Here is a 17,906-nt window from a genome sequence, read left to right on the forward strand (position 1 = left end):
AAACAAATTTCATGAATTTGAATGATTTTGATATTCATGAATCTTCTGATGCCACAGCTGTAAATGCGAGAGGAGGAAGCGTGAAGTGCCAGTAGTTATGATAAGTTATGCGGAGAATGTTGCAAACTAGTTAAGACTCTGAAACTGTCGCTGTGATAAATGTTGTAGAGATCAGTTTGAGGGTAATCTCTCGCTCTCCATCATACCTGTGATATATTTCATTCAGGAATCTGTGTATGTTGTTAGTTTTTTCACAGTGGAATAAATGTTTGGCTGAATTCATGATTTTTTTAAACAAAAGAATATTGCCCAAGATTCTACAAATATGAGTGGAATAATGGGTGTTTGTGAGACCTTTCCATCGTTGTAGTTTTTTTTTTTTTTTATTAAATCTGAGGTGTTTCCCAAGAGATGTTTTGAAGAGTAAACTCAGATTCTTGGGACTGCCATTGGCATATTGTGACTTTCTTTGTACATGTAAGGTACCCTTCCATTTTTTTCTTATCTTCATTTATCATTTATTGCTTGTTGACTGAATTTGTAATTTCTTGAGTGATCAAGCAAATTCTGCCATAAGAAGTAACTGTCCACATAAACAGACATCAGTCACCATTTAATACTGATCAATAAACACTACCTGCAATGTGATGTAACATATGAAAGTATAATGTCCATCAGAGTTTTAACAGCTTTGTTTTAAACAGAGATCATGAGTAACAGTACAAATGAATATATGCCTGTATTTCCTCAAAGTACAAATGGAATGCCACCAGTCAGCGTATTTCTTATTGGGCAACATGACTTTCTTTTCCTTGATTAAAATATTCAGTTGAAAGTTACCTCCTGCTTTAGTTGTACTCGTACTTTAAATTGTTATTGTGTCTATTTCTGTGGATTCCTACAAATTAGAAGACATTTTGTAGAAGTTATATATATATATATATATATATATATATATATATATATATATATATATATATACATACATATATATATATATATATATATATGAAGAGTTTGTTCGCAAAAACCGATAAGTCCATTTTTGAAGATTTTGAAGTACGGTCTCTGTCATTAAGTACAAAATAATAGGCCTACCTTTTAAATTATATATTGGTCACTACATATAAAGGTACATTTTTGAAGTTATGGTCAAAAGAAGCAAAAATTTTCTTATTATTCTCTTTATTTTTCTTGACCTTTAATCGCAAATATCTCCATTTGGCAAATATGGACTTATCGGTTTTTGCGAACAAACTTCATATATATATATATATATATATATATATATATATATAATACTATTTTATGTGTACAATGTTTTCTTCATGGTCTACTTAAATTAAATGCCAACTTGTGATTGGTCATAATGCAATCAGGATCAAACTCATTGAATTGCGAGCAGTGACACAACAACAGGTAGCTTTGTGTTATGAGTGCTCAAAGAGTCTCTGCTGGCAAAATAATACACTTGGCAAAAAAAGAAAGTAAACACTTTTTCCAGCACATATTTTTCGTAGAAGATTTTGATCCAAATCATTGTGTCATATACCATATTAAAGAGTATTTAATTGGCTATCAAACTGATAGGTTGATACAAAGGGAAATTTGATGCATGAGTGAACACATCAATGTTTGTCCTTCAGAACACAAGAGTAAAAATTACAAAAACTTACATTTTGTCGCTCATTTTTTGCAAACGCCCTTCAAGATAGCAATGATATCAAAAGACCAATCTCACACAATGAGAGACATGAATGAAATAAAATAATTTTCATCCTCTTATATCTCTTTAATATGCTCAAACACTAACAAAGTGGGAAACTAAAGGGGAAAAATAAGAGCTTTCTGTCGAATCTAACTTCAAATGACACAGGGAGTAAGCCACAAAGGTGATAATATGGACAGACTTTCTTTATTTCAATTTTTGGACTTAGGAATTTAAGAATTCATGAGACAAAATTCAAGAACCAAATATCATTTTCGAAGTTCTTAATTTGAGATAACATTTGAAATTTTTACCATTTTTATTGATATTGCCTCTTTCATGCCATTTGAATTTGGATTTGACAGCAGATTCTTAATTTTCTGTATTTTTTTCCACCTTAATTTATCTTTGTGGGCTACAAAGTCCTTATAGAGATCATAGGATGATTTTTGAAAGTTGATTTGTATTTCTTCTTGTTTTAAATTGTTTTTTTGTTGTCATTGTTACATGGAAGAGCACATAATGCATGAATGACAATTACTTGTCACTTTTTGCAATTTTTACTTTTGTGCTTTGGAAGAGAAAAACGATTGTGTTTACTCATGCGTGAAGTTTGCTTTTTTATTTTTTTTTTATTCACCTACCAGGTTGATAGCCAATTAAATTACCTTTAACACAGGGCTGCCAACACTGGAAACTAGTTGAGAGTGAGACTCCCATAGGCCAATGCTATAATTTAGGAGTCAAAATGAGTGAGATCAATAGAAATGCATGCAAATGAAATAAAGTTGGGAGTGAGAAAGGACCAAAATGCATGAGTCTCACACTCAATGCGTGAGAGTTGGCAGCCCTGTTTAATATGGTATATAAGACATTAACATTTATCAAAATTTTATATGAAAAATATGTACTTGAAAAAGTGTTTACTTTCTTTCTTTTTTTTTTTTTGCTGAGTTTATAAATGCCAGTGATGTGAAAAAACTCCAGGAAGTCCAAAACTGAACGGGAAGATGCTTGCTGCAAAGAAGATGGTGATAGTTAGTGCTTCTTTAGTGAAGCAATTACATTGGCTTTATCACCTTTTGAAGAGTGAAGTGACTTATACAAACTAGCCCTAATTGTTTTCAGGTGCATCATGCCTATTGCACCTCCACATTTCCTAGCCCACTTGATGCTAACGCAACCAAGGCTCCATGCAGATATCATTTCCGTTCACGGAACGACAACACATTATTTCAAATCCATACTCCAAGGCAGTTGTACATTCTCATAATGAATACTGTACTTTAGATTGAGTCTGATATCTGGAACGTTACACTCTCCAACAACTCTGCCTTTGTCATTAAAAAAAAGAAAAGAAAAAACTTTCTAGAGAAACTCATAGCCCAACTGCTCCTATCAGAATTTTTATCATAATATCACACATTCTTTGTCAGTCTTTTTTTTTTTTGTTCATTCAGCCTCAAGCTCATCAAAATACATGAACAGATACTTTCCGTTGAGAGTGTTCAGCAGATCTGTTGTGTTTATGTAAAGGATTAACTGTATGAAATATGCAAACTTTGAGAATGAAAAAAAAATCTTAATTTTTCAGTATGATGATTCTGTCAAATAGTCAGCTGAGAAATTAGTCCCTGCAGCACAAGGGCAAAGTTCTGCAGATGGAAATGTAAATTATTAACATCTGTGATCAAAATGTGAACATGAGCGACAACCGTGTAGAGGGAGGGTTTCAAAGGGTGTGCAAGTGTATGAAAATGGGTAAACACTAAGTTTAGCACAATCCATTCTAGCACCGTGTTCTGCACAATCTGGGTCAGCAGTGTACAACGTGAAGTGGTCCTCGCACAGCCAAATGTACCGTATTACATGTGTGTGATGACAGCTCGACAGCTGAATCTACTGAACTTCCCCTGAGCACTAGTGAGTAATTTACCTTGTTATGTGTGTTTTGGCGCCCTTAAGTGTTTATAATCCGCTTTGATTAAGCAATAAACAGATTTGTTGGGAAACTGAGGTGAGTTGAAACATCACCCACTTTCTGGTAAGGACTCGAGACGTCTTCTTCATTCAGTTGGATCAACGGCTCTCGCTGTTGTCAGTTTATCGCCGGCTGCAGCATCGCCCCTGGCCCCGCGGCTCAGGCGTAATTTCTCGCAGGCCTTCGCTAGGTACAGGTAATCGTGCGGCTTGTGTCCCATTTTCTGATCACATTGACTACTGCATGCATGGGCCATATATTTAGCGAATCTAGTAGCAAATTGGGACTTCCTGACAGTTTCATGAGTGGTTTGATTCATGACCACGGTGGAGCACACCGTGAACAGTATTTTACTAAGTGGAGAACGCGTGTCACCTTTCATTTACCATTTATTTAGGCTTTACTACCTAGCCCCGGAGACGCTGCACGTTGGGGCTGGTCGCAGTTAGGCTGCGTTCACATAGAAGTATACTATTCGGGTATTCGGGGCTTGTTTTCGAGGGCACGCGAATAGCTTGAATCGAACGATAGGATTTCCTAACACCGGTTCACATAGGAGGGCACTATTCAAAAGTACCGAATAGCATAGGATAGTATAGCATAGTGGGAATCGAGCTTGTTCGATTTTCTTGCAGCGTATACCGTCACGTCTCTGAATTGTTTATGAAATAATGACAATTTTGGTCTGGATTTGCCCTTTAGCAAAAATAAGCATGTATAGACTGACATTTTGATGCAGTTTTGAAATTGTTAATAAGATTTGCTGGGATGTAGGAGGAAGAAATCCTCACTGCATGGGATGATGAGTTGACAGTGCGGGTACGGGTGATGGTGTACTGGGTGCCCGAATAGCGAATAGTGAATAGCGAATACCGAATACCGTATACTTCTATGTGAACGCAGCCTTAGGCTTTACCCTCAGCCTAACCGCAGCAGCGATCCCAAATACTTACCGTTACTGTGTACAGCCCCCCGTGCCGGAGTTAGCTTTACCCTAACCGCAGCAGCAGCGACCCCAACACCAGTAGACAGAAAGATCCGTCTGTCCGGAGGAGTCTTTTATTTTTTTGATGTTATCGCTTTTCAGTGAAGCCAGATGCAGTCTCCGCGGAACATTTCCCCGATGACCAGATACAGACCGATCTTTCGGTCAATGGTTACAGCACCCCGCGCCGGGGTTAGCTTTACCCTAACTGCGACCAGCCCCGGGGTTATAGGCTTTACCCGAGATTCTGGAAGAATGCTGTTGAATTTACTCTGTTTATGTAGTGTAGTGTTGTCAGTAACCCCTGCGCGTGGTGCTGCGGTTATGCTGTCAGTAGCCCGACCAGACGCTGTGTGACTGGGCTGTGCATAGTTATGTTGTCAGTATGTCACAGCAGTCGGGCTTACTTCCAAGTTCCAGTTCTTGCTCTTGTGATTCAGTCTCATCATTTCTATTCCTTTCCTTTCTCTCTAGTCTGGGTGTTATTTTCAGTCTGTTTGTCTGGCTCTCTTCCATACATACTCTCAGCATTAATTTTTTGTATCAATAGCACAATAGTCAATACATGTGTATCATGTGGAGCTGAAATGTTGGTTTGCCCATGCTTGGTCCAGTCTGATCTTGAAGTTGAAAGTGATCATTGCACTGAAGGGGCATTTACCACATTCTCTGGCAGATAATTCAATTCATTTATTATTCGTGTCATTCATTTCAGGGTCAGGGTCAGTATTTTCCCATGTCTTTAAATTTGCAAATGGCACCTGACTCGCAAATTCATGAAAATATAAACCTTGCAAAATATATAGCTTATGATATAGGCCTACAGTAGGATATAGACTACATCAATGACATACAGTGTACCACTCAATTGGCAATGCAGTGGAACCGCATTCCACTTAACTGCATGTAAAAAAAAACCCCCAAAAACAAAAAGAAAAACTTTGCGCTTTTGTTTTGCTGATCAATACATATTGCATGTTAGTACATCAACATTTTGATCAACGAAAAATGTTAGTCTGAAGAAGTTAATAGGTAACTGAACTGCACGATATGAAAAAAAGTGATTTACCGGTAACTGTTAAGATTATGAATGTATTTTTTGTAGTCATTTTAATTTACATGTACCAATAAATTCATGAAGAAAATTTCAAAAAAAACCATGCATCACCTAGGCCTGTTGATTTATCAAATGTGTGAATGATGCTGAGATATTGCATAAAGTTTAAAGTTATGAACCTTCTTTTTTCCTTGTTACCATCTGAAGGTAGAGGGTGTTTAAAATATCCAGCAGTGAAGAGTTTGCAATTCTGCAGAGTGTGGACATGGAAGGACAGGAAAAGGTCGCCCCTCGTGCTGAGTTTGATGTGCATGACGAGAACTCTGGTGATCTAGACCACGTTGCCAGTTCCAGTCGAGACTTGCCAGTCCAGAATCAAGCTTCAGAGAATGTTCACAAGTATTTATTTCTGAGTTTTATATTTTTAGCCATGCAAACTCTTATCTTATTCCATGGAAACCAGTTGTAGCTCTTTGGATTACAACAAACCTCTGAGGAGTCTGAAAAAAAAAATAAATAAATGTGCATCATATACCTATATCATGCACAAAATTGGAAATCAAATTTGTGTAAAGCTAGAATACACGAAAAACAGCCATAATTCTTCTGTGGTGATAGCCCCTGAAAGTATACATATTTCAATCAATCAGATACCGGTATTACACTTATCTCTGTGACAATTTGGCACTTGTGCTTCGCACATTATAACTTCTGCTCTGTAAAGCATCGGTACTGATGTGTTGCAGGTCCTAGCTATACTTGTACATTTTTATGAAAAAAATCAAGATTCCATGTCAATCGATTAGATGAACACGTGCAGGCATTGCATATCACTATAGTTCAAGACGTATTTTGAAAAAAAATATTGATAGCACGATTATTCGATTGAAAGAATGGATGATCGACTAGTCTATGTCAAGTCGTTTTTGTTTTTGTCTACTCTTTAAGATTTACATCTAAACTCCAATAGATAAAAATCGGAGTGACAAAAAATTATAATATCTAGCAGAGAGCATGTCTCACGATGTTCTACAATGTACAAATATAGCAGACGTACATGGTAATACTCAGGGTATTGGTACACTTCAAAATGCCCAGTACCTATTAATAGAGTGTACTTGATATTTGTATTTTGTATTTATTTACATGTATTTATTTTTTAATGACCAGACCTGAACCAGGTGGTGCCATGCTGATGGAAGATGATGGGTCAGAGGCCAGGCGAATGCCCCAGGAGAGTGAGGGTGGGGAGGGGGAGAGCGGTCTGCAGGAAGGTGAACTGAAGGCAGAGGAGACTGAAGGTGATGGGGCTGACAGACAGGTAGTGACCGGTCCCAGGCTTCCAACGGTCAACTGTCCGGAGAAAATTGTGAGTGTGAACATGTGAACGGGTCGGTCTCTTTCGATTGCCATACATCAGGCGTATGAATTCATTTTATGTACAACATACATACATAATATGAATAACGGTAAAGGGGAAACCAAAGACGGTGTATAGTCAGCCACATTCATTCATTTTAGCAATCAGGGACTTACCTGTCCATATGTGACATATACACCCAGGAATCCACAATTTCTCAAGCACACTTCAACTATTCTCTGCTCTCTAAGTGGAATGCTGGGGGGGGGGGGGGGGGACAGGTGTAGAAATGCTGGGGAAACTTTTAAATTTCTTCAGTGTTGATATCTTATCGAATGAAATGTCATACAAAATAATGAGCATGGAAATCATTGTGTGCCAGTATGTTCCATTTTTGTTTGGATGGGTTATCATGTTGGCATAGACCTACTACTGTATACGCTACAATTTTCGCCTACATAAATTTTCACGAATTGCCGCTGTCACACATTTTCGCGAGTGGTTAAATTCGCGATTGGGGGACCAGAGAAAATATGAAGTGGCAAAGAAAGTGTGAATTTTCAACTTACTAGCAAATAAGAATGATACTACAACTAGTTATACACTGCATGAAAAAAACTTACCAAACTCTGCGAACTAGTAAGTTAGAATTCAACATTTTTGAAGTGGTTAAGTCCATCGCGCTAGATTTCTGACGAGTGGTCCCCTTGCGATAATGGATTGGCTCTCTACAGTATTCGTATGAAAGTAGACGTGGACGTGCGTAAACAAGCTTAGTCAGTATGGTCTGTTCGGTTTGCCATGACATGGTATACTAGTACTGAAATGTTCGTATCATCAAGGCAAGGGATTCATTTTGGAAGGTAATATTTTCGCGTGTTGTTGATTTCGCGAATAGCTCCCGACTCGCGAAATTCGCGAAAATAAAACCCCCGCGAAATATATAGCGTATACAGTAATTCCAGTGTTTCCCATTTGATCAGTTAAAAAGTTAATAACCATCAATGAACATCATTTTTTTCTTCTTCCAGTACAAACATCCTTCTGCTGGAAGACAGTGCTCAATATCTTTATCAAAAAGTTACTTGTCAATTGTTAATTCAGTTTGCTTTCAGCCGTCAATACAATCACTCATTTTAAGTCACTAATGGAAGAGAATGAACTTTGCTTATTCGTAGGAATTCATTGTGGGAAGAGAATCTTTTAGTTGAACGTAAGAATCAAACATACCATCCATGCATACCTTCCTTCTTCAATCCAGATTATATGCATCGATCTCGCAAGTGAAGTCAACAAGGTCCCCTTTTTGCAACGAGATGGGTAGGTAGATTGCTGTCATTGTAATCTTCTTTCTTGGCAAATGGTAATGCATGGGAGGGGGTGTCTAAAGCAGTTGTTACAAGTCACAACTAGATACATATTAACTTATTTTTAAACATATTTTTGTGTATTGCCTATCTACTGTAGTTTGCATAAAACATTTTGAATTGGTAGTCTGTGAACTCAAATCAAATTAAAATGAGTAGACTGTTAGAAGAGATAAAGTTGATCAAGCGTTCCTGCAGCCTATAGGATTTGTGCAGGTACAAATTAGCTGAATTTAAGTGTTCGGTTGGCTAAATTTTCAAATTCATTTGTATACTTTATCATGCACTCTGGTTGTGTCCATTTTTATATATCTGTCAGGACAAAGCATCTGCCCATTGAACTTGTGAAGAGAGCACTGAGCCTGTTTGTGCGAACAAAGAGCAACATAAGCCCAGCTCACCAGTTTGCCCTGGTTGTGCTACAGGAAACCGCTGTGTGGGTAAGAGTGATGCTATGAATAATAATAATGATATTTATAATGATGATGATGATAATAATAATAATGATAATAATAATAATAATAATAATAATAATGATAATAATAATAATAATAATAATAATAATAATAATAATAATAATAATAATAATAATAATAATAATGATAATAATAATAATAATAATAATAATAATGATAATAATAATTATAACAATACTAATGATAATAATTATAATAATAATAATGATGATGATAGTAACAATAATGATAATAATAATAATAATAATAATAATAAAGAGACTCTCAAGTGCTTATTCTACCTAAAAAGATACTCATGGTGCTGAGTAAACCAGAACATTGCATTGGTTTCTCTTTTCCGTCAGAAAGAAGTGACATCATATCGGCTCTTACAACTTTCTACTGATGGTGCAGATGTAAATCCCAAGACAGGAAAATAAAAGAGCTGCGTCTTTGACATTTGAGCTTGATGTGCTCGGAATTCTGTGATTAAAGGGATGGTATAGTATTGGTTGAGATGAGGATTGGGCTTTTACACTTTTGCAAGATACCAAAAAACCACTTTAAAAATACTACAGGACATACCATTCTAGAGTTTTTTTAATGAAAGTCAGTTATGGAGTGGCTGAGCCATCTAGAAACCGAGTAAAACAAAGAAATTGTAATAAAAGGTGGGTCCCACCTTTTACTGGAATTGCTCAGTGTTGGATATCTCAGCCATTTCAAAACCAATTTTCGTCAAATGTTGCAAAATTTGCAAATATTAAACCTTCATGAAAATAAGGGCTCATAGAGTATATCATTACAGAACCCAGTTCATGCTGTTCAAAATTCTTTATCTTGTTCTTTTCTTATTTGATTACCACAGTATTGACATTCATATATTATTTAAGAAAAAGAAATATGATGTCACATACTTCTCTCCTTTATATGTGTGTATAATTATGTACGTGTGTATTAGCATAACCTTTTAGTGGGTAAATTTTAGGTGGATTCTGAGTGACTTTTTGAGTGATATGCTCACAGTAGCATCACAGCTGCATTGTCTGCGATTATATAAACTTACAATACATTTTGTTTCACTGGGATTTTCAGCTGCAGGATTTCACTTCTGATGTTGAAGATTTTCTGAACGTCATGTTTGATCTGACCAATGAGACTCAAGACTGTGAATCATGTGACCTCTCGTCATTATTCAAGACCATGTAAGCCAATGATCTGCTTTTCTGTAATTCAGTGATGTATAGGCTTTTCTGTTTACATAACATCCATTCACTCAGGCAGTGCTCGTTTATGTCCACGACTGAATGAAACCACAGAGCAAGGAGTCACTGGTGTCAGATCAGCTATGATTGTATTTTTTTTTTGATAGAATGATTGTGACTTTGCAATGTATTTAAGCTGTTGAGGACAAGTCCTTTTATAGTATGTACTCGGGCAAGTGTCTATGAGAAATATGTGTTGTAGCAAATTCATCCCATCCTAAACGGATTATTTGGCCCTGCAAATCAATACATGTATTGATTTTATCAATGAGTATTGAGCTTTTCTTGAAGTAGCTTGTAAGTTCAGCATTATCAATTTGGTGTATAGTTTCAGCCATTCCATGATGTCCTTTCATTGTTGTTGTTGTTTTTTTTTAAAGATTTTGTTATGCAGAAGAGATCACAATGGAATCCATGTTTATGCAGAATTTGAATATGATAGTCATGAGGTTAATTTGATTAGATTTGATTTGATTTGATTTGATTTGATTTGATTTGATTTGATTGCAGAGCATCTCAAGTGGAGCTGCCAGAGATAGAAGATGTTGAGGTCTTGCCTCCACCGTACATCGTCAGAACACTCTTCTTCTACGGCCGGTCAGCCCACATTCCAGAGTTTACCAGTGGCAGGGAGGTAAGTTCACCCACATTGCACCAGTAGTTGATTGAGTTTCACCCCAACTAACTACAAGTCAGTTGATGGCTACTCTCTCTGCCATTGTTTCATGTATATATGAAGAGTTTGTTCGCAAAAACCGATAAGTCCATATTTGCCAAATGGAGATATTTGCGATTAAAGGTCAAGAAAAATAAAGAGAATAATAAGAAAATTTTGCTTCTTTTGACCATAACTTCAAATATGTACCTGTATATGTAGTGACCAATATATCATTAAAAAGGTATTATTTTGTACGTTATGACAGACAACGTACTTCAAAATCTTCAAAAATGGACTTATCGGTTTTTGCGAACAAACTCTTCATATGTTGGATAAAGACTGTAACTCCTCAAGAACATCTAACCTATTCGTAGCTACAGTATGTGAATGACACACCAAGTGTAGATACTACTCTAGTCTCACCGATCTCATTCCCCTTTCATTTTTTATGCTTCTGCCACGAAGTGGTGCCGGAGGCATCATGTTTTCGGGTTGTCCATCCTTCCATCCGTCCGTCCATCCGTAATGAATTTTGTGGACAGCGTAACTAAAAAGCCTTTTGAGGTATCCTAGTGAAACTTGGCATGTATGTGTATTAGGGGATGAAGTTGTGCTTATTAACATTTGGGTGCACATGCTCATGGTCAAAGGTCAAGGTCAAATGCTTAAAATTTCACCATATCCCCCATATCTATGCAATGCCTGAAGATATTTTCTTGAAACTTAGTGTATACATGTATTACCCAATTTCAATTCTCTGATGAAAGTTTGAGGTCATGAGGTCAAAGGTCAAAAGGTCAAGTAAAAATGTTAAAATTTCACTTTTTTCTCCGTATCTTGGAAATTGTTCAAGGTATCTTCATGGAACATAGTATATGCATGTACTGACTGATAGTGGTTATCTAGGGAATTTGGGGCTCAAGGGGTCAAAGGTCAATGGCAATACTTCACAAATTTACTATTTCCCTTATATTTATGCAATGCCAGCAGGATTATTATTTTTTTTTTAAACTTGGTGTATGCATGTATAACCAAATAGAGATTCTCTGGGATTTTTTTTTGGGGGGGGGGGGGGGGGGGGGCAAAGAAGGGCAAAGGTCAAAAGGTCAAAGATCAAGTGAAAGTGCTGAACTTCTCCATATCTCGGAAGTGGCTCAATTTATCTTGAAGCTTAGTACATATTTATGTATGTTCTGCCTGACAGTGATTCTCTTATGAATCTTAGGGTCAAAGGCATGACGAAAATGGTCACAATTTACTGTTCAATACAGAATTGCACTTTTTCTCCATACCTTGAAAATTACTCAATGCGTAAACTCATGAAAGGGTCAAAGTCAAGTTAAAGTTCTTAAACCCCCAAATACAGGCTCTCATATTCATCCAATTCAACATAGGTCAAGGAAGGTGAACATTCAACACATTTGTGACAAACACGTATGTTATATTTTTATTTTGTGAAAATGTAATCACACATTGTCCACATGTACTATAGACCTATTAAAGGACAAGTTTACCTTCATAAACATAAGGATTGAGAAAATGCAATAATATTAGTAGAACACATCAGTGAAAGTTTGAAGAAAATTGGACAATCGGTGCAAAAGTTATGAATTTTTTTAATTTTTGTGTTGGAACCGCTGGATGAGGAGACTACTACAGCTTGTGAGTCATATGCGTACAACAGTATAAAGAAAATATAAAAGAAAATTCAACATATTTTCACTTTTTTCACATAATAAAAGAGCAATTGACTTGCCTCTTTCTAAAGGCAGGGGGAATAATATTACCCATAACATTTATCGGTAACGAGTCAGGGGAATGTGTACTTTTTTCAAAAGATGGAATTTTGTGAAATTCTCTTTATATTTTCCTTATATTGTTGTACGCATGTGACATCTACGTTATTCATACACTGTAGTAGTCTTCTCATCCAGCGGGTACTGCACAAAAACTTCAAAAATTCATAACTTTTGAACGGATTGTCTGATTTTCCTCAAACTTTCAATGATGTGTTCTACTAATATTGCTACATTCTCTCAATCCTTATGTTTATGAAGGTGAACTTGTCCTTTAAGAGAATCATGCATTATGGTGGAGGCATACGTATACCAGTCGCCATAGCGACATTTCTAGTAAAAACATAAAATTGGCCAGATGACCGGATTGGTTGTGCAATGTTTTGCCATTTACTGTGAATGCAGAAATTTTCGCAATACACACATTTTCACATATTTTGCACTACTTCTGGTTAGTGCAAATTCTAAAATCCACAAAGATATTTTCACAATTTCTCTGCACACTCTGAGGACTCTGAATGGTTTGACAACTGGGCAGTGCGAATTCAACAACCCGCGAATATGGTTTTAGCTGCTCGGCGCAAAAATGTAATCATTTGAAAATATTGCTGTTTACAGTGTTTATCAAAACTCAATCTCGAAATTTAACATGTATGTTTTGTGTGTAATTGGCATTTATGTGTGATTACTTGCTGGCAGCACCAACATTTTGGTCTTTCAGCTGTAACCTTTCACTATAGAATTTGATCATGCTCTCTGTGATGTTTGGTAGGTTCGTGTAGTGCATTCCATGTACATGGATGACCGAATCATGAACGGACTTTTAATAGGAATATAAAATCAACCTACAGGCACAGCCTAAAAGCCAGATCAGTACACTGTATTTCTTTCACCACAATATTAACATAAGCTCAACAAAAATCATTTTTATTCTCTCTGTAGGAGCAGCTGGCCCTCTCCAGCTCGCCCTATTTCTTTTTTGACGTCTTCTATCTCCACGAGCCTCCCTCGGAAGACAACTGCTGCAAGGTGAGAGGGAGAAAAAAAAAGAAAGAAGATTATCGAGTATCTGATAGTAGAAAGCACAAGGATTATTTGCATGGATGTTTTCTATTCAATCTTCTGTTTTCATCATTGCATTGTTTTATGAAGATATGGTGCTGGTGACACTACACAATAATTTACACTACTACCGTGGCAATGGAATCCTACAAGCCACCTACCTGATACTCTTCATGCACTTTGCTCTATACACCTCTGAAGCATCATGTGATGTCAGAGACTCCAACCCTAAGCACCTACTGATCTGGAGATTCTCCCGCCTGAACCCCTAGCAAACGGGAGACTCCAACTTGATGTGCGCGAAACGCACATCACAAGTGCAAATAGCGAAGTTCCTTGTAACCGGGGTCTAGGGTTCTAGATGGTCTTTCTGGCTATTTAAGGCTTATTCTTCAACATACTATGGCAATTAGTAAGAAATCATTTCAAGCGGGAGACACAGAGCCAGGGCAGGAGAAATTAAATCTCAAGCGGGAGAACGGATATTTTGCAAAGTGGGAGAGTTGGAGTCGCTGTGATGTTGACGGTAAGAATGGTAGAAGTGTGTGGGTCGTGCCTAACTTTGTTATTGACACCACCTGTTGGTGAATTTTGTTTTGCTCACAGGACATTTATGATGTGTTTCTGGACCTGGACAAAAACAACACGTCCTACATCCACGAGGTCGGGCGTAACACCACCCAGCTGTATAACAAGATGGCGGCTCTTGTGGCCCACCCTCTGCAGAGGCCTGAGCAGATCTTCAGCTCCTACTCCCTTGATCCCGAACAGTGAGGGCCGCCTTGCACACCACCCTCGTGTGGGTAGGAGGGGACAGTTGGAATCTGTGCTGAGAAATAAAGAGGAGTTGATGACGATGCAGAAATGGTGTCATTGCTTGGAGATCAGATGGACGTGTCAGGAGAGACTCAGTGATTCTGAATGTTGGCAGGAGAGTCAGCAGCATCTATTGTGGAGAAAAAAAAATGGAGGAAGAATACAAGATGTATTCTTTTGCTTCTCATTTACATCTCATTATCTCTGAACTCTCTTGCAAGGGATGAATTGTCACATTGTATTGGAGGACATTTTGTTGCCGGGAGACAGACTGCTTCGTCAGAAGTATTTTAAAAGTAAACTGTTGAGTGTAAGGAGATACACATTCTTGCCATGTGGGAAGCTGACACAAGGAATGTTGGAGATGTAGTCAGAGAAGAAAACTACTGAAAATGCAACAAGTGAAGAGCTAGGTGCTGATCTGTTGATGTAAATGAAAATGGAGGTGGTTTGGAAGGAAGGTACTGCCGATGTGCTGTTTATGCCTTCCAACCAACAGGAAATTATGTACACTGGATTAGTGATCATGCACCCAATGTATGGTAAATCCTGCATAGAGTTTTGTCCTTGTCTGTACATGGCAAATTACATGTAGAGTGTTTCAGATATGGAAATGTGTTGCAAATTCTGATTTAAACATTAGTGTTTAGGTGACTGAGTGTTCCAGCTAGAGAGAAATCATAAGGTGGGGAAAACTAGTTGAGTTGATGCATAGATAGAGAAAGAAAGGAAGATGTGGGGAGAGACACGGGCGAGAGAGAGAGAAGAGAGAATGAACCCATTATGGAATTTCAGTCATTACAAAAGAAGTCCATGAAAGTGATATTTAATAGATGTCTGTGGATGGGTTTGGATTTGAATAGATCTTGTATAAAGGCTTCTTTATTGAGAAAGAAAAATAAATAGAAAGAAATGGAAGAAAAATATCATACCCTAGCAAGCCAGAGTACTGTATACAATGTAGGTCTTTGCCAAACTGATACAATACTCTCTGCTTAATCAGGTAAGAAATGCTCTACCAGACACTACCTGATTAACTTGTTGAGGACGGACTAATTTTGCTACAACATGCATTCCCCATAGACACCTGCCCAAATATACTCCGGACTTGTCCTTGACGGGTTAAGTGGAGACTATTGCATTTGCAAATGACTCCCTTGACTGCTGGGGAAAATATATTTTCCTTTGATGGATATGTTACCCTTCCCAGCATTTGGATGTCACCTGTTGTACACTACCATTATTGGCACCAAAATGATTGAAGATGCCACGTAGAAATGCTGTGGGAACCACAATTGAAATCATAATTATGCCACATAGTATTGCACAATCACAAGACCTTTGCAGGCTGACAGGAAAATGTTTAGCTCTCTTAAAGCTTTGTGCTGTAAACCCTTACATCATGTTCCATAAAAATATGAGTCCTGCATATTGCTAGTATTTAAAGCCATATCTCTTTTTGTGGAAGTGGTCTGTCTGAATATGGTTTCTGGAACAAGATGGAGTATATTATATTCTCTTTTTTTTTTCACTCTGGTTTTGTACTTTGTGAATTCTGGAGTGAACGAGTATTTAGACAGAAATGCCATGTATATATTCCAGGGTAGAAAATTGCGGACTTTCTTGAAAAAAAGAAGAAGAGGATAATACTTTATTTCATTACTGTAGTTCTCAGCAGCAAATTCAACCACTCACAAAATATGTGAGATACCTTTTCAATGCACTTCTATATTAAGTGGACACTTCTGTTAACCCGTATCTGTGGGAAACGGGTAAAGCGGGTGGTATATCATTTATCTACATGTTAGTATGCTATAATGCTTTTACTGTAAAGCATTTTTCTGATTGCCTCTCTTAGAAATGACATTCGGCTGATGAAATTTTGTCTTATACTGTGACATTTCCACAGTAAAAGAGTGCATTTCAGGGATGTCAAGATGTCTTAGTGAGATGTGCATTTCATCACCACCCCATACTGTACAATATTTGTAAACACTTAAGTGAGAGTTCACTCTGTCCTAACATTGCTTTAAAGAAGCAATCTGTGTGGATTTTTTTGCCAAAAAGAAAGAGTTTGGGGGTAAAATCTGCAATGCTCTACATCCAATTACATGCAATAGCATATGAAGGTCAATATAATGAATACTCATTAAAGCTCTGTTGTTTCCAACTAAATGACATGATATTGATAAGAAAAGATAACAGCTCTAAAAGTCTAATGAACAATGCATTTTATACCATTACTAGACTTAGTGTGGAACGTACATAACACGGACAGACCAAAATGCTTACTGTGGAAGTGTCTACAGGCATGACTGCTATACAGTATGTCCCTTTCACCATTCATATTTGAAGAGCAGTAAAAAATTGTGACCGTTTAACGAAAGTAAAACCAAAGCATTCCAGTGACATTTTTTTACTCTGAAAAGGGACATTTGGACACAATATGAGTAGGCTGTCAGAATATTTACCAACACTAGAAGAATTTCAGCTTTCACACACTTGAGGCACATGTATTTTGTACCTTTACATGTGTGTGTTCGATGGATTAAATGCTATGTGAAAATTGAGAATGTATGACCACAGTCTCTATTTTGTTCTGTATCCTTTTGTGGCCTATTTTGCTGATACATTGATTTAAACTTGTGTTTCTGACTCTTGATCAGTATAAATAAGCACTAATTACCCCTACTCACCCCCCCCCAAATGGGGGAATGGGGGCCTCCCAAGCCCCCCCCCCCCTCCAGATCTCAGCCGTCGACCGCGCAATCGCGACGAAAATTGGCACACACATTGCCTATGATGTAATCTAAAATATCCCGAAGTTAATTTTTCAAAAAAATTATCATTTATGCTAAATTATGCTAATTTATGCATAATGATGCATGAAATCAGACTATTTGGTATAAATCACAAAATAAGCTCAAAACAGGCACATTTTTTTGTGTAAATATTCTTTTTTGTGTCCTTAGCAAATGTAATAAAAAAAATTGTGATATCAGAAAAAATTCTGAAGTATTTTATTGTTTTTTGAATTTCTTATGTATTTCTTTGTTTTTTCGACTTTATGTTTTCCATTGTTTTTTCGATGAAATTTGTCCGCGACATCGCTCCGAACATGAAAATATGTTATTCATTGATTTTAATCAATAAAACACCAAAATAATCATGCTTTTATGAAATTTGCCTGTAAGCACAGTTTGCATTGAAATTGTACACGAATTCACGTTTTTGAGCAATTTTTGGTCTGACATGCATGTACATATTTATGCGTAACTTCGGAACCGCGTGCCCGGGCGTCGCAAATTTGGTGTCAAAAGATGTGCGAGACTCGAAAGAAAAAAGTCATGAAACGTCGCGGCGATAGCTTTTTGCGATTGCGATACATCGCGCAGA

General features: G+C 37.1%; 1 protein-coding gene across 1 annotated transcript; it reads left to right on the forward strand.

The window, feature by feature from the left end:
- The first annotated feature begins 6,893 nt into the window (after positions 1–6,893).
- On the forward strand, positions 6,894–14,659 carry LOC139728145 (BRISC and BRCA1-A complex member 1-like). Its single transcript, XM_071639112.1, has 7 exons — positions 6,894–7,100; positions 8,353–8,411; positions 8,778–8,898; positions 10,009–10,118; positions 10,689–10,812; positions 13,575–13,661; positions 14,301–14,659. Exons 1-7 carry the CDS (start codon positions 6,894–6,896, stop codon positions 14,466–14,468), a joined length of 876 nt encoding a protein of 291 aa, XP_071495213.1. The 3' UTR covers positions 14,469–14,659.
- Positions 14,660–17,906: the final 3,247 nt, after the last annotated feature.

Source organism: Diadema antillarum, unplaced genomic scaffold, assembly GCF_040938485.1.
Source record: "Diadema antillarum isolate AM-2024a unplaced genomic scaffold, OU_Dant_1.0 seq00000166_RagTag, whole genome shotgun sequence".
Lineage (NCBI taxonomy): Eukaryota > Metazoa > Echinodermata > Echinoidea > Diadematoida > Diadematidae > Diadema > Diadema antillarum.